The 24,128-nt window shown below is 40.3% G+C and overlaps 1 protein-coding gene and 1 pseudogene across 2 annotated transcripts in view; one reads left to right on the top strand and one right to left on the bottom strand.

Moving 5' to 3' along the window:
• Positions 1-9,968: 9,968 nt before the first annotated feature.
• The window catches only part of Zbtb11 (zinc finger and BTB domain containing 11), a 37,738-nt gene continuing 23,578 nt past the window's right edge, over positions 9,969-24,128 (bottom strand). Inside the window, exons 7-12 of one of the 2 annotated variants that reach the window (XM_057763680.1) lie at positions 18,008-18,152; positions 16,590-16,707; positions 12,865-13,023; positions 12,579-12,754; positions 11,558-12,071; positions 9,969-10,909 (exon numbers count right to left, since the gene is read on the bottom strand). In XM_057763680.1, coding sequence (XP_057619663.1) covers positions 10,828-10,909; positions 11,558-12,071; positions 12,579-12,754; positions 12,865-13,023; positions 16,590-16,707; positions 18,008-18,152 — 1,194 coding nt within the window. In that variant the 3' untranslated portion in view covers positions 9,969-10,827. Of the gene's footprint in view, positions 12,072-12,578; positions 12,755-12,864; positions 13,024-16,589; positions 16,708-18,007; positions 18,153-24,128 lie in introns of both variants that reach the window. The other variant, XM_057763681.1, reaches the window with a different exon arrangement.
• Positions 12,465-12,540, top strand: LOC130872359 (U6 spliceosomal RNA; annotated as a pseudogene).

Raw genomic sequence — 24,128 nt, 5'->3', positions numbered from 1 at the left:
CTGTTCTCTCCTTCCACTCTGTGGGTTACAAGTCAATATGGCTTGGCAGCAAGCACCCTTTCCTGCTCTTACCAGTCCCTAGATCCTTGGGGTTTTTATCCTGTGTAGCCCTGGCTTTCCTGGAGTTCACTCTCTAGACCAGGCTGGCCTCAAACTCAGAGATCTACCTGCCTCTGCCTCCCAAGTGCTGCCATTATTTTTGTTTTGTTTTTTGTTCTTTTTTTTTTGTTTGTTTTGTTTTGTTTTGTTTTTCGAGACAGGGTTTCTCTGTGGTTTTGGAGCCTGTCCTCAAACTAGCTCTTGTAGACCAGGCTGGTCTCGAACTCACAGAGATCCGCCTGCCTCTGCCTCCCGAGTGCTGGGATTAAAGGCATGCGCCACCACCGCCTGGCTGTTCCTAGATTCTTTTTTTTTTTTAATATTTATTTATTATGTATACAATATTCTGTCTGTGTGTATCCCTGCAGGCCAGAAGAAGGCACCAGACCCCATTACAAATGATTGTGAGCCACCATGTGGTTGCTGGGAATTGAACTCAGGACCTTTGGAAGAGCAGGCAATGCTCTTAACCTCTGAGCCATCTCTCCAACCCCTGTTCCTAGATTCTTAAATGGAACATATAAAAATGTTCATCTTTTTTATTTTCACATTTATTGTGACTAAATTGAAGTTTGCCTCAGCCTCTCAAGATGCAGGTTGAGAATTATCTTCTATGACCTTGTGGAAAAGTGTTGAACAGTTATTTACAATAAATCTCTTCCCCAATTAGGGGAGTGCGTATTTCCTTCTTAAATTCACTTAGTGTGCTGTGGGTAACACCACTGATCCATGTCTTATTAGCAAGTGTCAGTTTGTTCTGTTGCTGTTAGGTTTTGATTGGGCTAAGGATTGAACCCAAACAGTCCCCAGCTCTACAGTGTTAACTTGTAAAATGGTGGTATCCTGTGATAGATTTCTCTAGTAAAGTACACTAGTTGTGCCCTTGCTGAGTTCTTTTTTGTTGCCTTTTGATATTAATTAAATAATACTGAGTTTAAAGATAAACTCACCCCATTTTTCTAGGGTTTTCATTTTTCAAAGTTTACACAGACTTATTTTGAGTATATTATGCAGTAATAGGGGTATTAAGGAAAATTGGCTTTTATGTCTTTCAGGAATGTTTTAAATTACTAAAACACTTTGTCATGCTGAAATCGCAATTGATTTTAAATTAATGCTTTTGTCAAGAATGAATGTTGAATTCTGCCAAAGGCTTGATTTTCCTTCTCAAAGAAAATGGGCCTGGAGAAATAGGTCAGTGATTAAGAGCACTGGTTTGCTCATTCATGGGAACTGGGTCTGATTCCCAGCACCCATATGGATCCTCAAAACTGTCTATAACTCCCAAGGGGATCTGATGTGCTCTTCTGGCCTGTGCCAGCTCCAGGCATGCATGAGATACAACAGATACATTCATGCAAAACATTTACTTAAAGGACTCAAGCTAAGAAACTTCTGGTGTAGCAGAGGTGTCAAATGTAGGAAGAGAACTATCCTTGGGTTAGGGAAACGGACAACTGAATTAGATAATAAGAGAAAATGTATCATCTTTGGGCAGAGACTAGAGACAGCTCAGTTGGGAAAGTGTTTGCCTAGTATGCACAAAGCTCTGGGTTTGATCTGCAGTGCAGCAAGACCCAGGCACTGTTAGTAATGCGTACCCGGAATCCCAGAACTTGGGAGGTGGAAGCGGGAGTATTGACAGCTCAGCATTATCCCTGACTAGACAGATATTAGACCACACTGGGTCACAAGGGTCCATTTTGGTCAGGAGGTGGTTATGGTCACTGTCAAAATTAAGAAAGGATGGCTGTAGGGAAGAGCTGCTCATCGCAATAAAAACAGATGTTGGGAATGTGGCCCAAGCTCTGTGTGTAAGATCTCTGATGGAATGTAGCTCTCCATCCTTCGGAGAATCTATCATTAATTAGAAATAGTACTGTTGTTATAGTTTCTTTTCCTGTATAATTCCGTTGTATGTTGTTCTACATTATCGGGTAACGGGAGAAATGAGAGAATAGAGGTCTTTATAAAGTGAATCTGAGCTAAGGTTTACCTGAACAGATTGAGAACTGTGAGCAATGGCCTTGAGGCACAATCACAATAGCCATCCACCTAATTACCACACACAAAAAACCCGAACTCTGCATTGATGGGGGAAGCTTTGTTAACCAATCATCCTTAAGCGGATGAGGCGTGGCTGAGAGAAAACCGTGTGCACGGACCAGGTGATCTCTCTGTGGTTCTGCTGCAACTGAGCAGAGCCTGGACTTTACGTTCCTGTGGCGTGAGTTTCCCCTTCTAATAAATAAAAATATAATTGTTTATCCTTTAAGCTAGCCTGGTTATTTCATGAACTGAGTTAGCTTTTACATTGCATTTAAAAAATAACAGCTCACTGTCACACGGTGGTCTAGCCATCCTAACAGTGACATTGAACTCCTGAGCTTCCTGCCCCTACCTGCTCAGTGTTGTGATCACAGTGCATTGCTTTTATCCAATGGTAGAGACTGCCTGGGAATTGTATGCATACTAGGCAAGCACTCTACTAACTGAATAGCCAGTGTTCTTCTGTGTAGCATGAGTTCTAATTGGCCTTTTTTTTTCTTTTATAGACCAGGCTGGCCTCGAACTCGTGATTCTCCTGCCTCTACCTCCTTCAGCAAATCCTACCAGCGTGTGCCACCACAATCGGCTCTAATTGGTCAAAATAAAGAAAAACTTAATAATAAAAACTGGAGCCAGATATGGGATAAATGCTAAAAGATCAGAGAGACAAAGGAGCAAGCCACAGCCGACTCTTACCTTGCTAACTCCTCAGCTGAAATATGGGCCGAGCTCTTGTCTCCTCTTGCTTTTCTTCCTCTCTCACCTAGCCATATCACTTCTGTCTGTTTATACAGACCTCTGTCATTAACTAGTGGCTAGCTCCATCCTTTGATCTGATGTTAGAGCAAAAGCAAAACATCACCAAAATTGTATGAATTTCTTTTGTTTTTTGAGACAGTGTCTTTATGTAGTCCTGACTGTCTTAAAACTTGCTGGGTAGACTAGGTTGGCCTCCAACTTCCAGAGATTCCCCTGCCTCTGCCTCCTAAATAGTAGGATTAAGTGTGCCCAGTCTGTGTACCTTTCCTTATGTAACAATGTTACATAAGAAAATGTTACATAAGAAAACCTTGGTTTTCTGTTTTTCAGAGATCTGTGTCCCAGGGTTTCCCTGTGTAACTGCTCTAGCTGTCCTGGAATTCAGGCTGACCTTGAACTCACAAGAAATTCACCTTCCTCTGTCTCCTGAGGACATTTTATTTACAGTATCCATTAAACTTACATTATTTATAAAATTAACTACTGAGAGGAATTAAAGGTAGTCCAGATAAATGGGGATATGTTAACAGATTTAGGAAATAAGAAATTCCATTTCCCCAAGCCTGGGGGATTAAATACACCTTTAATTCTAGTATTCAGGAGGGAGAGGTAGGCAGATATTTGTGAGTTCAAGGCCAGCTAGGGAGACATAAATCCTGCATTGCATCAAAAAAAGAAAATGGGACTGGAGAGTTACCTCAGTGGTTAAGAGCACTGGCTGCTCTTCCATTGGCCTGGGTTTGATTCTCAGAACACATGGAGGCTTAAAACTGTCTATAACTCCAAGAGGATCTGATGTGCTCTTACCAGGCATGCTTGATATACAACATACATTCAAGCAAAACATTCATACACATAAATAATGAAATTCAAAAAAAATTCAGTTTATGGGCTGGATAGATGGCTCAGAGGTTGAAAGCACTGACTGTTCTTCCAGAGGACCTGAGTTCAATTCCCAGCAACTGCATGGCTGACAACTGTCTGTAATGAGATCTGGTGCCCTCTTCTGGCATTCAGGCATATATGCAGGGAGAACAATATACATAATAAATCTTTTTAAAAAATCAACAAGCCAGGTCGTGGTGGTGCACACCTTTAATCCCAGCACTCGGGAGGCAGAGGCAGGTGAATCGACGTGAGTTCAAGGCCAACCTGGTCTACAAAAGTTAGTTCCAGGATAGGATCCAAAGCTACAGAGAAACCCTGTCTCGAAAAATGAAAAAATTCTGCAATTGTATTTATAGACAAGCATGGTGGTGTAGGACATTAATACCAACACTTGGGAGGCAGAGATGGTGGGGGGAATCTCTGAGTTCAAGGCCAACAGGGTCTATTAGTGAGTTCCAGGCCAACCAGGGAGAGCTGCTAGTGTCTCAAGAACACCGCCCCCCCCCCAAAAGAAAGCAGAACCTACTCTATCAGATGTCAAAATTACCATAAAACTATGAGTATGTTGATGATCAGAGATGGAAAAAGAACAAAGCTGAATAACAATTTGAGTAAAAGCCTATCCTTGTGTGAGCACCACTATACCTGCGGTAGACACACACACACAAAATTAAAAACTTTGAAGAAACAAGCTGGGTATAATCCCAGCACTTGAGAGGTAGGTAGAGGCAGGTGGATCTCAGTGAGTTCATGGTCACTCTGGTCTCCAGAGTAAGTTCCAGGACATCCAGGGCTACACACAGGGAAACCCTGTCTTGAAAAACAACAATAACAACAGAAAAACAGTACTTGGAATCAGCAAGCCCTGGTTGTCCTGGAACTCACTATGTAGACCAAGCTGGCCTCGAACTCATAGAGATCTGCCTGCCTCTACCTCTCAGTGAGGGGACTAAAGGTGTGTGTCACTATGCCTGGCTGAGATTATCAGTCTTTTAACAAATTGTGAAAAGATGATTTGGGTCATAGAAGACAGTGAACAACAGCACTTCTTCACTCAAAGTGTAAACCAGCGAAAAACATTCACCAACATTAAATGATAGTGAACCTGTCCTCACACTGCTAAAGAATTCAAATTGCAGTTGCTCACTAGGTCATATACTGTGGAGTTATTATAAAATAGTTCCTTGAGCAACCCAGCAGATAAGCAGACTGATCAGGAAGGACCAATCTTTGACATTGGGGTAACAGGCTCTCGAAGGTATGACCCTGTGCTACTAAAACAAAATACCAGAATGGTAATTTATAGATAGTGTAATAAGAATATAGAACATTCTCTCCCAGATCAGGAGGCAGAAGAGCAAACAAACAAACCCTAGCCCTGTTACATCACTAATTTACTTCTTGGAGGTGGAGCCTTTGCAGGTGTCACAGCTCTGGAGGGCAAGTTTCAGGCTATACCTGTAGCTGTGAAGGGGAGATACCCTGAGCACCTACAGCTGAGAGCAGAAAGGCATCCTGTCGGGAGATGAGGGTATATCTATCTACAGCTGAGAATGGAAGGTATTCTGGATACTTATAGCTATGAGGAGAAAGGTATCCTGACTGTTGGGAGTCAGGCTATCCCTGAAACTGGGTTCCTGCAGGGGATAGTCCCCCACAGGATGTGGCAATCCCACTCCTCTCCCAGAGAGAGCTGTTACAGCTGAGTGCTGCTTCACTCTGCTAAGAGTTTCCCAGAAGATCCATCTTTTGCTGCTCTGCTCCATTCCCCTAAGGAAATTCTTCAGCCAAAACTCATTCAAGAGATTTATTTGGGAGGGAGGAATCCAAAAGAGTGAATGCCTCTGCCAACTGAACAGCACAGGGCTTATATAGGAGTGCTTGGGGTGGCGTTTTTCCAGATTATTTGGGTTGGGAATTGGCCAGATTTCAAGCCCCTGATCTTGGACAAGCTCAGAGACTGGTTTGTTCAGGATCGGTGTGTTTTCATTGGTTCTGCTTCCAGGACCAGAAGTGTGTTTCTTTGGCTCTGGCTTCAGGGTCAAGGTGCGTTTCTTTGGTTCTAGTTTCAGGACTAAAGTGTATTTCTTTCACTGGCTCTGGTTTCAGAGTCAGGGTCAGTTTGACTGGCCTTTTACCCTACAGCCTTAATGACCTAATCATCTTCCAAAGGCTACAACTTTTTATTTTCTTTTCATGTATGGGTGTTTTGCATCCGTATATGTCTGTGCACCTGATAGAGAAGCCTCAAGAAGACACTAGGTCCTCTGGAACTGATGTTACAGATGGTTGCAAGGTGCCTGGTGCTTGCATGGGACTGAACCCTGGTCCTTTGCAGCAGGCAGTGGTCTTCACAGCTGAATCATTTCTCCAGCATTAAGGCTACAACTTAAGTGTTGCGTTCCTGATCAAGATTCAGCATGAATGCTTGATAACAGGAAAATAATCAAAATAGAGCAGATCCTAATGGAGAAGAGCTCACATCCCTTGGGGAAAGTCCAGCAAAAGTAGCAACAAACTCCAAAACTTGAGAAAATAGACAAAGCAACAAAAATAATGGTACGTTGAAAATATTTTAAGTACCTTCACACATTTCAATAGATTTGCTAATAAATCTATTTTTCAGCATAGTTGAGGGCTAACTTTATATGCACGATAGAAGACCTGTTAAGAAATTCCAAGGTGCTGGGCAGTGGTAGCGCACACCTTTAATCCCAGCACTCGAGGCAGAAGCAGGCGGATCTCTGTGAGTTCGAGGCCAGCCTGGTCTACAAGAGCTAGTTCCAGGACAGGCTCCAAAGCTACAGAGAAACCCTGTCTCAAAAAACCAAAAAGAAAAAGAAAAGAAAAAAAAATTCCAAAGTTTGATAGGATTATGAACAGGACACATGTATAGAGTTTACAACAAGTGTGATGGTAGAGACGGCTCTATGGTTAGGAACACTAGCTGTTCTTATAGGGGATCCAACTTCAATTCCCAGCACCCACATGGCAGCTCACAATTATCTTTAACTGCAGTTCCAGAAGATTCAACACCCTCTCTGGCCTTCATGGGCATCAGGTAAAAAAGGGGTACATAGATATATTACCTAAAAAAGGGGTACATAGATATATACAGGTAAAATCCTCATATACATTATATTAAATAAAACCAAACAGTAAACTCTAGAGAGAAAAGTGGCTTCACATTCAGAAGTAACCTGGAGAAATTCTGCAGCCACTGCCCTTTGAAATAAGTAGACAGAGAATACATGTTAAAGTGACTCCTTCGTACTTGTTATCCCAACACTCAGGAGGCTGAAGCAAAAATGTGAGTGCAAGACCAGCCTGGGCTACAAACACACATGGGTGCACAAATACATTAGAGGATTTATTTCTACTAACAATAGAAGCATTACTTTGGAGATGGAAGTTTCTGTCCAAAGAAACACACAGAGGCTTATATTAATTATAAACTGATTGGCCTATTAGCTCAGGCTTATTATTAACTCTTAGAAGCTCTTACAATTTAACCCATCATTCTTGTCTGTATTAGCCATATGGCTTGGTACCTGTTAGCAGTGCAGCATTCTTATCTTGCTTCCTCTGCATCTGGGTGGCAACTGCTTCTGGCCTTTCCAGAATTCTTAATCTGGTGGCCTCGCCTATACTTCCTGCCTGGTTAAGGGCCAATCAGCGTTTTATTTATTTATTTTTTTTGGTTTTTTGAGACAGGGTTTCTCTGTGGTTTTGGAGCCTGTCCTGGAACTAGCTCTTGTAGACCAGGCTGGTCTCGAACTCACAGAGATCCGCCTGTCTCTGCCTCCCGAGTGCTGGGATTAAAGGCGTGCGCCACCACCGCCCGGCCCCAATCAGCGTTTTATTAAACCAGTACGAGTGACAAATCTTTACAGTGTACAAAAGCATTATCCTACAGCATTACTTCACTAATATCAGTGATCCAAATCACTGTAATAGCAGCAGCAGTAACAAAAAGGCTGGTGTGTGGGGCTCAGTTGATAGAACTGCTTAGGATGTATGAGGAACTGGCTTTGATCCCCAGCGCCACATAAACTGGGTACATTGTGGTCCATGTCTGTAATCCCAATACTAGTGATGTGGAGATAAGACCATCAGAAATTCAAGCTTATGCTTAACTACATGTTGAGTTCGAGATCGAGACCACTCTGGGCTACAGGAGACCCAGTCTCAAAAAGAAAAACTAAAGGTATCTCTTCAAATACTCAGATTTGGTCAGGAGACAATTCATCTGACAATAAAACAATGCATGCTTCTAAACAGAATCACTACAGGTAGAATACATTCTTCCATAATGTATCATTACATACAGGTTCAACACCAGTTTGCCTGGTCTGTCAGTGGATACTACCTTGGGACACCTGTATCAACAACAACAAAAACCAAAAACATGAACAAAAAAACAAAACAAAAAAAACCCCACAAAAAACAGTGATGGTTTTAGTGCTTAAGAGCACTTTGGGAGGGCCGGGCAGTGGTGGTGCATGCCTTTAATCTCAGCACTTGGGAGGCAGAGGCAGGCAGATCTCTCCTGAGTTCAAGGCCAGCCTGAGCTACAAGAGCTAGTTCCAGGACAGACTCCAAGGCTACAGAGAAACCCTGTCTTAAAAAACCAAAAGAGCACTTTGGCAGTGTGTTTCCCAGAACCCATTTTGGACAGATGGACAGATAGCCACCTACAACATCTTCTGGCTCCCGAAGGCACATACGCACACATTAAAAATAAGCAAATTCACAAAGATAACAAAACAAACACTGCTGAAGTTTTGGAAGCTCCTTAATTTTTCTGTGCAATTTTTAAGATCATTTTTTATTATTTTTCTTTATTTTTTCGAGACAGGGTTTCTCTGTAGCTTTTGGAGCCTATCCTGGAACTAGCTCTTGTAGAACAGGTTGGCCTTGAACTCACAGAGATCCACCTGCCCCTGCCTGTGCCTCCAAAGTGCTGGGATTAAAGGTGTACTCCACCACCGCCCAGCTTTTATTATTTTTATTTATGTGTATGTGTCTATATGGGTTTGTGCATGGGCATTCATGTTCCCAAGCCCCAGGAGACCAGAGTGCTCAGATTTCTTGGGAACTGTAGTTACAGGTCAAGAGCTGCCTGACATAGACAGCTGGTACTCAGGTCCTTCACAAGAGAGTATGAGCGCTTAACTGATGGCTAAGCATCAGCACCTAACCTAATTATAACACACAACCCCCACCCTTCATTGTTTTTGAGACAGGGTTTCTCCGTGTAGCCCTGGCTGTCCTGGAACTTACTTGCTCTGTACACTAGGCTAGCCTCAAAGTCAGAGTAACTCAAAGATGGCTTGGGGGTATAAAATGCTTACTGTATAAAATGCTTACTGTGTAAGCAGAAGGACCTGGGTTTGGGTTCCCAGAGCACACATAACATCTGGGTATGCTCATCTGTTGTTATCAGAGTGCTAGAGAGGGGTGAGGCATGAACATATATGCAGATTCCAGGTCAAGCAGTCTAGTTAAAAACAGCAAGCTCGCCAGGCGGTGGTGGCGCATGCCTTTAATCCCAGCACTTGGGAGGCAGAGGCAGGTGGATCTCTGTGAGTTCGAGACCAGCCTGGTCTACAAGAGCTAGTTCCAGGACAGGCTCCAAAACCACAGAGAAACCCTGTCTCGAAAAAGCAAAAAAAAAAAAAAAAAAAGCAAAAAAAAAAACAGCAAGCTCCAGGTTTAGTGACATATTTTCAAGAAAATAAGGTGGAGGGCAAACAAGATGACTCTTTAGTAAAGACATGTACCACAAAGACTAATGACTTGAGTTCAATCTTTGGGACCCACATGCTGAGAGGAAGAGAACCCATTCCTACAAGTTGTCCTCAGATCTCTCTCCACATGTATGCCCTGGCATGTGTGTGCTCACATACATACAGATACATGCAAACACACACAAATTTAAAAGTGTAGGTAAAAAACAAAAACTGAAGTAGAGAACAATAAAGGAAGGCACCAGATAAGGTTGGCCCCTGGCTTCCACACTTGCACAAATACCTAAGCATGTGTATAGACCACACCTACAAAAATAATTTCCTCACCCTTTACAACATGTTAAATATATTATCTGATATAGATTGAAATGATGTCAAGGTCAACTCTAAAGCTTTGCTTTTAATAAGATTGAACATCTTTTATTTATATATTTCTGATATACATTAATGATCTTATACATTTAACTAAATCTAACAACAATGGTGAAAACAGAACATAAATGACAATTTCAAATTTTAATTGCATTGAAATACTTTTTCAGTAACTGATGTAAATGACCAGTGAATAGCCTATATGAAGTTGTAGGCTGTATACAGATTCACTTTTAAGACTGAAAGCCACATAGCTATTAAAACAACAACAAATTTGCAAATGCACACATTACATATGCAAGAAAATGCATGCAGGGCTATAACATTTACTCCTTAACCTTAAAGCCATTTTTTAAAGTAAACTGGATTAAGCATCTTAATATTATATATGTACATCAAGGCACATTCATTTCTTGTGCTTTAGGAATGATTTACATATGATCTGTTTATATCTTAATTTTATATGTTAAGAAAGCTTCTAATATCTAAAAGCTTAATTTTAACAATTATAGCTTGAACAATAGTTTTCTAGAGAGAAATGTGGCCATCTCCCCATAGTTATTTTCAAAATCTGAATCTGACAACTCAGAAAGGTGAGAAATTAAAAAAAAAAAAATCAAACACATGAATGAATATAATTTAGTTTTAAGGTAACTTTTCAAAATATGTCCAGCTATTTGATAGTACCATAATCAACTTTTTTTTGTGTAACACAGTATAATGAGGGCTGAATTGAGAATTTTAAACATTTTGAAATTATCTAACAATTATATAGCATCCATAGTCACTATAGATGAAGTTTTTCAACAAATTTAAACAAACATGATACAAAAGCTAAAACATACCAAACATAACTTCTTCGATAACTTGTTCGTTCTTCAGCAAAATAATCATTTTGATTTTTTTCCATTTATAGTCCAATGTTATCAAGCAGAAACTTCCCATCAACAGTGTTTAATAACAGTACTCTTTTCTCATGGCCAATTACTTGCCTTGAAGAGATAGTATAGTAAGGCTTTAATAGACATCTCATGCATTTTAATGGTATTGTAAAATTAGCTTTGCATTTGTGAGTCCCCATACAGATAAATAAATTATGCAAACTTGATTACAACACAGAACTCAAGTGCTTCAAGACAGACTAGATTCTCTGACTTAGAAGCAATTAAAATAAATAGTAAGTCAAGAATCATAGATCTAAAGCATTTTTAAAATAATATACTTATGCATCTTATGGATATGCTTTATATTAGAATTTTTTAAATCCACAAACAACTAGTTACAGAACCTCTGTATTTTGAGAATAAAACAGAAGAAAAGCTAACCGTGCAGCCTCTTACATTCAAAATATGTAATAAAATAATGTCAAAATATGAAACTGCACATCTTTAAATTTTGTATATTTCTAAACATTCATTCATAGAAGGCATACCATGATCAACTACATCCCATCCAACAGATCTGTTTTCAGTTTCTTTACAGAAAGTGGACTTTCCTACAGAACTCACTGGCCAGACAAGAAGTTTAGTAATGTCACCAACACCCAGTTTCACATATGAAGTCTACATGGGTAGTGACATAACTGTAAACACACGCTCTGTGAGCTCAAGGGGAGTCGTCTCCTGTGGTGCAGTACTCACTCTGCTTCCGGCATATGTGCCACTTCTACTTCAACAGTCTGAATGGCTTCTGCAACTTCAGACAGCTTCTGTCCTTGCTGTTGTGCCAACACATAGTTAACCACTTGCATAATACTTTGGTCAGAAAGGGTAGATACTGATGGACACTCTTCAGTAGCTGCAACTGCTTCAAGAACTTCCATAGTTTCTCCTGTCACCACCACAGTCTCAAGTTCTTGAGGCCCAGTGCTTTCTTGCTCTTGCATGTCTGCAGTTAAGATGCTGACAGCATGTTCCACTTGAGTTCCTTGGTTATGAAACTGCAGAGTGTCTTTTTCTAGCATAATTTTGCAAGGCACATAGTCTCTGTGGAATTTAGTCATATGTTTACGAAGTGTTCGAGCATCTATGTAGGCTTCGCTACACACAGGACACACATAGGGCCGTTCACCAGTATGTGTTCGGACATGACGTTTTAGTGATCTGGCATCAGCCCAAGCTACTCCACATGTTAAGCACTCAAAGGGCTTAACTCCTATCAAAAAAGTAAGAGAAAAGAGGGTATATGGGATAAGGTTCCAAATTCTAATATATATGAAAGTAATTTTGCAAATGTTTTTCAAGTATGTCCACAACCATTTCACTTTTATTACTATAATCTTTTAGTTAGCATCGAATAATTTTCAATGGACTAACCAAGATTTTGCACTATAATTTCTCTAAAAGCATTCTCGCACAATAGAAGTTACTTATGAACAGCTAAGTTTGCCGTGATTTCATTTATCCTTCAACTGCAATCTTACAATCCTAGGATAAGAGTCTCCAAGTAAGTTTCAAACTCAGCATCACTTCAATCTTTCAAGATATGGGCTTAATCTACAAAGAGAGAAGGTGGCTGGTAAAACACTGACAAATGATGATGCTCCATGTGCTTGCTTTGGCAGCACATATATTAAAATTGGAAAGATACAGAGAAGATCAGCATGGCCCCTAAAAAAAGAATGCTCATTGGCCCTCTTCTAGCAGGATAAATATGCATTACCTTCATGGTTGTTCATGTGTCTCCTATACTCTCTCAGCTGAGTGAATTTTCTTCCACACTGATCACACACCCGTTCCAGGTTTTGCTTTGCTCTTCCTTTCTTCCCATGGGTGGCTTTCTTTACGTGTCTTCTGAATAAAGCTTTCTCATAAAATTCTTTGCCACATATATTACACCTAAAATAGAAAAGGCCCAAATTAGTTTTCTCTAAAGTAATAAGGCCATAAGAATCAACTGAAGTGTGTATATTTCTCAATGAGTTTAGATACTTCTCAGACTGACTCACCTATAAGGTTCAGTGACAGAATGAGACTTGACGTGAGAATACCAATCTTTCTTCCAGCTGTAGCACTTGTCACAAAATTGGCACTGAAATGGCTTCACACCAAGATGTTTGTTCATATGTTGGCGCAGATCTCTAGCTTCAAAGAAACTTTTTTCACATCTGTAATAAAGTTTAGTTAACCAATTGGATTATCTTTAAAACAAGTCTCCAAGAATTCACTATATTGTTTTTGAAGCTTCACAAAATTATTCCAAATTTAAAACATCAGAGAGAGAGAGAGAGATCTATTTTTTCAATCTTGCATCAAGGATGCAAGATTTAAATTCTTTTTAGAATACTCAAAATGCTTGAGAAGGAATCATGCAAGGCTCCCAAGTTACCAAAGTGAATTTATTGTCCACCTCTCCTTATCCCTCTCTTTGAATCCCCTTCATCCCCTTCCTCTTTTGTCCATGTTAGGAAGGTAGGCTTTATCATTGACACTAGGAACAAAGCAATGATTCAGGCCTAATCAGTAACAGTAACAGCATTCCCTTGGTAGCAGCAATCAGCTTAGGGATGCTAAATGACTTAACTTGATCCAATCAGAGTGAAACTCGGGACTTTTACAGGAACTACCAGAAAAGAATCTTGACAATTTGGAAGTTGAGAGGATGAGAAGCTGAAACCACTGCCAGACTTTGTCCATATGGAGCCTGAGAGAAACCAGATACTAATCAATCTGAATCCAACTTAACCAACCACTCAGACCTCCAGGTTTGACTTTTCATTCAAACCAGTTCGGTTGGGTTTTCATTCACAGATAACAACAAAAAAGTATTGATAAAAACACTGTACCTAAGGCCAGGTGCTAGTGGGCACATGCCTTTAGTCCCAGTATTTCAGGGACAAAGGCAGGCAGACCTCTGTGAGTTCAAGGCCAGCCTGGTCTATATAGCAAGTTTCAGGACAGCCAAGGCTATTAAGACTGTGTCTCGGGCTGCAGAGATGGCTCAAAGGTTAAGATCACTGACTGCTCTTCCTGAGTTCAATTTCCAGCAACCACATGGTGGAGATATGATGCCCTCTTCTGGCCTGCAGGTGTACATGTAGGCAAAACACTGTACACATAATAAATAATAAAGAAAATATTAAAAAAAAAAACACAAAACAAAACAGAAAGTCCATCGTATATTTTCTGGTGTTATTATTACTATTATTTTGGTCATTTGTTTTGAAACAGCGTTTCACTCTGTAGACCAAGTATGTCTCAAACATGCAATTTTCCTGCCTCAGTTCAAGTACCAGGATACAGACATGTGCCACCGTGGCCAACTCTCTTATTTCTACTCTAAAATAAGACTAACTGTAGTAAAACTGGCAAATTCAGCAGGGTAGGAAACGGCGAACATTAATGTCTTTAATCAAATGGCTAACTTTATTGGGGAGTTTAGGAACTTATCAAAAGTATACATTGCATCCGTGTGTGGTAATATATGCCTTTAATTCCAGCATCCTGGAGGCAAGCAGATCTCTTTGAGTTCCAGGCAAGTCAAGGGGTTACCAAAGGAGTTCCAAGTAAGCCAGAGCTTCACCCAGTAAACCCTGTCCCCAAAAACACAGTGACTCAGGAAAGCCAGGACTAAATAGAAAGAGCCTATCTCAAAAAACAAACAAAAAACAAAAACAAAACCTATAATGGCCAGCAAATGGTTAATCAAGAACAACAATTACTATGGCTGGAGAGATGGCTCAGCAGTTAAAACCACTTGCTCTTGCAGAGGACTCAGAGATTTGATCCTCAAAACCCACACAGTGGCTCACAATCATCTGTTAACTCCAGTTTCATGAGATTCAACATCTTCTGGCCTCTTCACAAACCGAGCAGTCATGGTGTATATATAAACACGAAGGTAAACACTCATACACATACAATAAAAATAAATCTTTACAAAAAGCAATTACTGCATAACTAAAGTTTTATGGGATTTTAAATTTACCCTAGCTCCGTAGAGCTTAGCAGCAGCCTTGAACACAATAGCCTGCATTCCTAGTACTACAAGGATCTAAAGAACTATGTTTTGTTTTGTTCATGTTTTTGGAGACAGGGTCTTGCTATGTAGTTCGGTTGTCCGAAAACTCACTATGGTAGACTGCAGGCTAGCCTTGAACTCACAGAGTTTTATCTAAGTCTGCCTCCTGAGTGTTGAGACCAAGGGCATACATCACTAGGCCTAGTCTAGAACTATGATTACTGGCTAACTCGATGCCTTTTATTTATACTCCAACCCTCCCAAAACTGTATAGTTGGAGTAAAGTTGTTTGTTGAGAGCATTTAAAACCAAATACATTAGCCTGTGTTTCTTAGAGGCAAGGAATACATTTTGTAGAAACAAAAATACCAAAAGCATGAGAATGAGATGCTTTGGGGAATAAGAACTTTGAAAATTCTTTATCTCTTTCTGGGAAACACAATGCACAGACGTTTAAGACTGAAAACATGCTGAGATATGATGTGCACAGGCCTTGTGCTATCACTGGCTGACTTGAATCTGCACAACCTGTGAGGGAGCACTAAGATGGCTGGCAACTGTCAGTCTCAATGCTGAATTCTAGAATTAGTAACCCTGGGGCTGGAGAGATGGCTCAGTGGTTAAGAGCATTGCCTGCTCTTCCAAAGGTCCTGAGTTCAAATCCCAGCAACCACATGGTGGCTCACAACCATCTACAATAAGGTCTGGTGCCCTCTTCTGGCCTTCGGCATACACACAGATAAGACTATTTGTACAAAACTATGAACGTATTATAAACTCCCTCTTTTTTTTTTTTTTTTTTTTTTTTGATTTTTCGAGACAGGGTTTCTCTGTAGCTTTGGAGCCTGTCCTGGAACTAGCTCTTGTAGACCAGGCTGGACTCGAACTCCCAGAGATCCGCCTGTCTCTGCCTCCAAGTGCTGGGATTAAAGGTGTGCACCACCACCGCCTGGCTCTTTTTAAGGTGAATTTAAATCTTTTTTTTTTTTTTAGGTGGGTCAAACGTTGTAGATTTACTCTCACTGTGAACTGAAAACATAGTAGCGTTTCTTGCCAGTCATCTGAGAATATGCCAGCGTTTGGTGACCCCAGATGAACCGGAAAGGCCAGGGCAGCCGACAGGTGCAGCTGGAGCCTACTCAATGTGACATAAGGTGACTGACTACTTTCGATTTTATGAATTTGACTTCAGTTTTGAAGAAGATAATTTTGGAAAGTGAACAGAGAAGAAGAATTTTTTTTTTTTTTTTTTTTTTTTTTTTTTTTTGATTTTCGAGACAGGGTTTCTCCGTAGCTTTTGGTTCCTGTCCTGGAACTAGCTCTTGTAGACCAGGCTGGCCTCGAACTCACAGAGATCCTCCTGCCTCTGCCTCCCGAGTGCTGGGATTAAAGGCGTGCGCCATCATTGCCCAGTCAGAGAAGAAGAATTGTAAGGAAAGAGAAAGTCAGTGTTTCAAGGAACCCTACAGAGGAGCCTGGCTGGTGGTAGACTTTCCCCTACTGTCTCCACCCCTAGGGAGGACACCTTGCAAAGTCTCTTTCAATTACTTTTTAAAGAACTCTTAAAACAAACCAACAGTAAGAGCTAGGTAGACTGATCACTCAGTAAACTGACATTACAGTTAATGTTATCTTTGAATATTTTCTTATAAAAAAAAATTCAAAAAACCCAGGTGAGATAGGTGAAATCAACTTCACATATTAACCACTTACTGAGTACAATGATAGCCTCGAACTTCAGGCTTTGGTTGGTGTTTTTTAAGGTGCTTGCTAAGTCCAGAGCCCCTGTGAAAAGACTTTCCACAAACTGAGCAAAAGTATTTGGATTCTCCTGTGAGAAAATGAAAAGCCATGTTATAAATCTAGTAAGAAGCCCCTTTTTCAACATAATTTGTTACATTTCAGAAGTTAAAATTTTACCAAGACTAGAGAACCCAGAAACTGTCATTTTACAAAAACCTGGAAAAAATTGAATTTTCTATTTCCTTTCAAAACTACAGCACTATCAAGATACTCAACATACTGTGATAGTATTCTGTCACTGATACAAATACTTTTCAGGGGAGAGCTGAGTCACAGTATTTAAAACACTCATAAGAGAGAAAGGAGAAAAGAGGACAGGAGCTCTCGATGGAGAAGCGGTGGGCAGAGTGGTAACAGGAAGTCATTCAAAGGAGGTGTTAGTCTACCTACCAAGCTATTACTGCTCCCTTCATCACTGCCCAGCCTCCTGTCCTTCCCATACCACGCAGAATGGAATCCTATAGTTAGTTGTGGCAGCTCGGCTCTCCCTGACACAGACTGTTACTGTTATGAACAGGTTGACAGAAACAAAATTAAGACCAGGAATAGAGTCACTGCCATGACTCTAGAAGTTATGGGAGGCATAGTGGTGCACACCTTTAATTCAAGGACTTGAGAGGCTGAGGCAGGAGGATCTCTGAGTTCTAGGCCTGCCTGATCTACAGTTCCAGCTCAGGTTCCAGGACAGTAGGATACTAGTACAGGCCACAGTGTAAGAATGTGCAATGTAATACTTATTGGGTTAAATCTAAGTTCAGCAGCATCGGCCACCTACACGATTGCTTTACAGAACATCTGAACGTAAGTATACGAGGTTCAGTGTCTAAAGCACGTGTTGCTAACCCTCCCTTTCAACTTCACTTCCCTTCCTGGAACCCATATGATGGAGCAAGTTGTCCTCTGACCTCCACACACATGCCATAGCACCCAACTGCCACACATACATACACATTCATGAACACATACAAAATAATTAAGTAAATTTTTAAAAAAGAGTATTTCTATAAAAATAAAACAATTCAGAAATTGAATTCAAGAAAACTTTAAAATTTTACTACTAACTAAAAGATTACACACATTAACTTATTCATGAGCATCTTAATATAATTACTTCTACTTGAGGCTGAAGAGAAATTTGAGACAAGGCCCAGCTATGTAGACCAGACTAGCCTAGAACTTTTATGAAGCCCATTGAACTCATCATCCTCCTGCCTCATGGTCCCAAGTGCTGGGAATATAATGTTCTGATATAATTATAGTATAACCAATCAACATAATACTAAATTAAAAATATTAAGTATAATTATGTCAATAATGTTTACAATTACCTGTGTGAATACTCATATGTTCCTGGAGACTCCGTTTGGTAACAAATGACTTGACACACAGTTCACACTGGAATTGCTTTTGGGACTGATGGAGACTTTGATGTAATTTTAGACCATGCTTATAGATAAAAGTTTTTCCACAGACCTAACACAGAAATATTTAAGACAGCAAAACAAAAAAGATTTTATCTTTGAAGAGTGTGTAAAAAAATCCCAGTATTAAATAGAAATGTTATAATTAAACTGTGACTTATATTAAAGTTAGCAAAATGACAATGTCAAAGATGAAGCCACAAATACCAAGGATCTTAGCTAGTTGACTCCCTTTCTTATTCAGTACAACTGCCATCTTCCCAAAAGTATACACACAATAGTAGGGAAAAACATTGTGCTATCCTTGCCAGCCTAGCAAAATACACCCCTTAAAGAGGCATGAAAGCTTGGGTTAAGAACCCTTCTCATTTCCCAAGACATCACATAAAACAGTTCCTCTTAAACACTGGATGAAGAAATAGGCTATGTTCAATTTCTCCAATCCATCAGGGAAATCTTATTAAACGTAACAATGTCAATAACTCCGAAAGCTTTCACGTTCTGAACTCTGTGTTTATTCCCCATGGTATACACACTTTGAGTAGTGTTACACTGAAGACCAGATGCTAAAACTAACAGTGTTTAAATTACAAATAAGCAATTCTTAGAGCTTGACCTCAAAAATAATTGGGATAGTGAAAAAAGAAACAGCGAGTAACAAGAAAAATAAAACAGCCCATGAGCTGATAAATACTAAATATTGATGAATGGTTCTCTTATAGTGAATTCTATCTTCATGTAGTAAGATGCTTAAACAGACCCGTGGCTAGAGAGATCATGGAGCTGAGAGGAGAACCCTTCTACTGCCATATTGTTAAACTAATGTATTTGCTAACTATTCTAAAATAATTAGTTTTATTTCTACAATAGATGATCATTACAGAGATCCAAAATAGGTCAAAATGAAGAGAGTAAATGACTGTGGATTTCCCAAGTCCAACTGATATAATTTGGGAAAAAACTCAGAAAGGCGGAGGACTGGATCTGTGAACACCAAAGGAATATGATGTCTGCTCTAAAATGATGTCTTGTCCATCTGTCAGGGAAGCTGTACCCGTGAACTGTCAACAATACAGTTGCCTGAACAAAGTACCTCCACAATGACGTCAACTGACAAGCCAAAAATAGACAGGGGAAATTCCATATGGTCCCACCACTACATGAAGAGCTATGGGGCATCTCAGGAGGCAGAGGCAGGCGGATCTCTGTGAGTTCGAGGCCAGCCTGGTCTACAAGAATAAGTTCCAGGACAGGCTCCAAAGCTACAGAGAAACCCTGTCTCAAAAATAAATAAATATAATAAAAATTTTAGTGTTTAAAAAAAAAAAGAATAGAAAAGCAGGCCTGTTGCGGGAGGTCCTTCCGCTCCTCCAGCCAATAGCCGCCAAGATACCAGCCCATTGGGGCGTGGTATCTTTCCCTTTAAAAAAAGCGGCCACTTCCCTCCTCTCTCTCTTTACTTCCTGCTCCGGTTCCGGCGACTAGACTTCTTCCCAATTGTGTGCGCAGAGGGCTGTTGTCTGGGACCGTGATCTGTAAGTTTATTCCCCTTTAAATAAATACCACCCTATTAATCACAATTCCAAACTGGTGTGGGATTGTTTATGACTTGCGCCTTCATCTGGCGCCCAACGTTTGGTTTTAGGACCCCTCCTTCCCCCGCTCGGCTGCTGGCCGCCAGTTCGGCCGCGGCCTGTGCCTTGCGGCCTGTGCCTTGTGCGTGGAGCCAGCAGTTTAACATAAATCATCACGCAGTGGCTTTTCTTGCTGCAGTTCTTTATATTTTCCCTTTAGACACTTCAGATTGACTTCAAGTCCCCACGCAGCCTATCGTTTGCCTCGCTACGTGGATTTAAATTCCACAGGACCGCGTAGTCTCTGCCCACGTGGTTTGCTCTTTTCTGAATCGTTTTCAAATCTCCCTTGCAAGCACAGCTCTTAAGTGGAGCGAACCAGAGCACGCGGTTACCGGTTGCGGAAAGCTGCAACCCCTTGGGACGACTCTGTCACGTGGAGGCATACACAGCTTCCGGGTTACTCTTCTCTACCCCTGGATTCTGGGTTTATGGTTCCGTGTACGGAATTGATTTAATTACATTTACTTTGTTGAGCAACTTGCATTTCCCAGTTTTTAACAAATACTAGGCGGACACTGAAACAGGACCCCGTTTTCGTCGCGACTTGGGAACAGCGCCACCTGCTGGATAATAGGTAATATGGCAGTTTTCGTTTCCAACATGAATTTTACTATTTTGACTACCAAAACAATGGGTTTTTTCATGCAAGGTTTATACGACTATGGAGATAACTTAATTTACTGGTTACTAGGTTTCAGTATTCTTTTGAATATTCTATTATTTAGGAAAATTATGGCACTCCTAAGAACCATGCAATCTTTACCAGAAACTAATACAGGTCAGGAGATTCAGGATTCAAAAGCTTTGAAATCACAGGTGCAGAATGGGGACCAAAAAATTGATACCTCAGTGAAATCACTAGAAACACATGTAGCTCAGGAGATTCAGGATTTAAGAGAGACAATGATAAAAAGACTTGAAATGATTGAAGAAATTATTGGAGCTGGTGAACAGAGTAAGAAGGCACAAGGACAGGATACAATGCCACCACCAGCTATTAGATCTGGCTTACCCAGGGTTTTAGCGACATACCCTGTAATTCATTCTGACAAAGCGTCAACTTCTAAAGGCTCAAAGGGAGTCAGAGAAGCTAGATGGATGCCAATAGCAATGAATGATCTAAAAGAAATTAAGCAAGCTATAGTTACCTTTGGCTTGCACTCTGCATATGTTAAGGAAATGATAAGGACTTGGGCTTCTAATGCTAGAGCTACCCCCCACGATTTCCATCAGTTAGTGTCTGCAGTTTTAGATAATGGACCTTCCTTGATGTTTGGAATCTATTTCAGAGAAGAATCCAAACATATGGAACAGCAAGGAAGAGCAAAAGGTGTGGAGGTTTCCCAAGATCAAATTCTTGGTGTAGGAGAATATGCTGACCCACAGGTCCAAGCTCTTTATGATGATGAAGTACTGTGTTTATGTCACCAAGCAGCTTTAAATGCTTGGAATAGGCTACAAGATCCAGCAAAAAGGGTTGAATCATATACCAGAATTAGGCAGGGACAGAGAGAACCCTTTATTGACTTTTTGCAAAGATTAATTAAGGCTCTGGACATAGGGGTAACAGACCCAGAAGCTAGACGACTACTTCTTGAATCTCTAGCTTTTGAGAATGCAAACATAGAATGCAAAAAGATAATTGGGCCTTTAAAGTTTAGATCAGCACCTATGGATGAATGGATTCAGCATACAATGAATGTTGAGACGTTTAGCTATAATGATGAATCTTGGGTAGGAGAAGCGATTTCCAAAGCAATGAGGAGACATCAAACTGCCAGGTGTTTTAATTGTGGTAAATTAGGACATCTGAAAAGGGATTGCAGGCAAAGGATTTCTAGGAATAATATCCCTTCTGGGAATGACAAAAATAGGAGACCTCGGCCTTCAGGTATATGTAGGAGATGTGGTAAAGGCCGACACTGGTCCAACGAATGCAGGTCAACAACAGACAGACAAGGCAACCCGATACAGTCGGGAAACTCCTTGAGGGGCCTCTCGCAGGCCCCCAAGCCAACAGTGGCCCAGTCATTCCCAGTCACAGTAGAGAACGTGCCTCACCAAGAAAATTAAAAGCTCCAATTTCTGCTGTAAAAAATATTACTGGTCTAAATGATGAATTACGCATGGAGGATGAGTCAAAAAACCCAGTAGGACAGAGTAAACGTATATTTTGGCAGACTTCTATTAATGATCAAAGACCAAAGCTAAGAGTCTGTATAAATGGCACTTTTATTGAAGGCTTATTGGACACAGGTGCGGATGTAAGTATCATTACTCCAGAATCTTGGCATCCGAATTGGCCTCTTCAAGAGGTAGATGTTCAGTTCCTGGGAATTGGAACCCTATCTCGTGTAAAACAAAGCATAAGATGGGTTGAATGCATAGGGCCTGAAGGGCAAATAGGAAGACTAAGGCCATATATTGCCAATATCGCAATAAATTTATGGGGCCGCGACCTGCTACAGCAATGGAATACCCAGATTAACATTACTGTAGTTCCAGGAACTCATAATTCTGGGAAGGACATGATGAGATATTATGGGAAAAGGTCACCAGCCATTCAGGCTGTACAAGAACATACAGCAAATACCAAACCTTTAGAGGTACCAACAGCCCTACCTTTAAAATGGCTAACTGAGAAGCCAATATGGATCAAACAGTGGCCTCTAGCTGAAGATAAATTACAGGCATTGGAACAGCTGGTGCAAGAGCAACTAGATGCTCACCATATTGAAGAATCAACCAGCCCTTGGAATTCTCCTGTGTTTGTTGTAAAAAAGAAATCCGGTAAATGGAGAATGGTGACAGATTTAAGAGCTGTCAACAAGGTAATTCAACCTATGGGCCCACTACAATCTGGAATTCCTTTGCCTTCTCTATTACCAAAAGGATGGCCTCTTATAGTTATTGATTTGAAAGATTGTTTTTTCACCATACCGTTACAAGAAAAGGATAGAGAAAAATTTGCCTTCACAGTGCCTACTTATAATAATTCTCAGCCTAATAGGAGATATCAATGGACTGTCCTCCCACAGGGTATGCTCAATAGTCCTACATTGTGCCAATATTTTGTAAGTAAGCCATTGGAAATAATTCGTAAACAATTCCCCAAGTCCATAATTTACCATTACATGGATGACATCTTGTTATCTGATTCAAATAAAGATACTTTAGAAAGGATGTTTGAAGAAGTAAAGAAAGTCTTGCCTAGGTGGGGATTACAAATTGCCCCTGAAAAGATTCAAAGAGGAAATTCTATTAATTACCTAGGTTACAGAATAGGGTTAGAGAAAATTAAAACACAAAAGGCACAAATTAGGCGAGACCGGTTAAAGACTCTTAATGATTTCCAAAGATTGTTAGGAGACATTTCCAGTCTACGACCAGCTGTTGGGATAACACCTGATCTAATAGTTCATTTAAACAAAACCTTAGATGGTGATAAAGATTTGAATAGTCCAAGAAAACTGACAGCTGAAGCAGAAAAGGAACTGACAATGATTGAGGAAAAATTACAGGAGGCACATGTGGATAGGGTGAACCCAAATCTTAGCTGCATCCTAGTCATATTGCCTTCCAGAATTTCTCCTACAGGGATTCTAATGCAGAGGGAAGATATTATTTTAGAGTGGATATTTATACCTAATAAACCAAGTAAAAAATTAAAAACTTATGTGGAAAAAGTCTCTGAATTAATTATAAAGGGTAAACTGAGACTTCGTCAACTAGCAGGTATAGACCCAGCAGAAATTATAGTGCCTTTTACTACTGAAGAAATAAAAAAGTTATGGGAAGACAATGAACCATGGCAAAGAGCTTGTGCTAATTTTTTGGGAGAAATTAATAGCAACTATCCCAAAAGTGGTAGACTTAACCTAATAAAGAGAACTTCTTGGATTCTTCCTAGAATTGTACGTGATGCTCCAATAACTGGAGCCCGTACATTCTATACTGATGCAAATAAATCAGGGAAAGCAGGTTATAAGTCAGATGAATTGAGTAAGGTGGAACAAAGCCCTTATAATTCTGTCCAGAAGGCAGAATTATATGCCATTCTTATGGTGCTAAGGGATTTTAAAGAACCTCTTAATATAGTTACAGATTCACAATATGCAGAAAGAGTTATCTTGCATATTGAAACTGCTGAATTTATACCAGATGACACAGAGTTGACTTCATTGTTTATCCAGGTACAAGACATAATCAGGAATAGGCTTTGTCCGATGTACATAACACACATCCGGTCCCATACAGGTCTGCCTGGTCCTCTAGCACAAGGCAACGATGAGATTGATCAATTATTGATTGGAAGCGTGTTACAGGCCTCAGAATTTCATAAGAAGCATCATGTCAATAGTAAAGGCCTAAAGAAAGAATTCTCCATTACA

The sequence above is a fragment of the Chionomys nivalis genome, chromosome 3 (genome assembly GCF_950005125.1).
Source record: "Chionomys nivalis chromosome 3, mChiNiv1.1, whole genome shotgun sequence".
Lineage (NCBI taxonomy): Eukaryota > Metazoa > Chordata > Mammalia > Rodentia > Cricetidae > Chionomys > Chionomys nivalis.
This window is presented reverse-complemented; position numbering and strand designations above follow the sequence as displayed.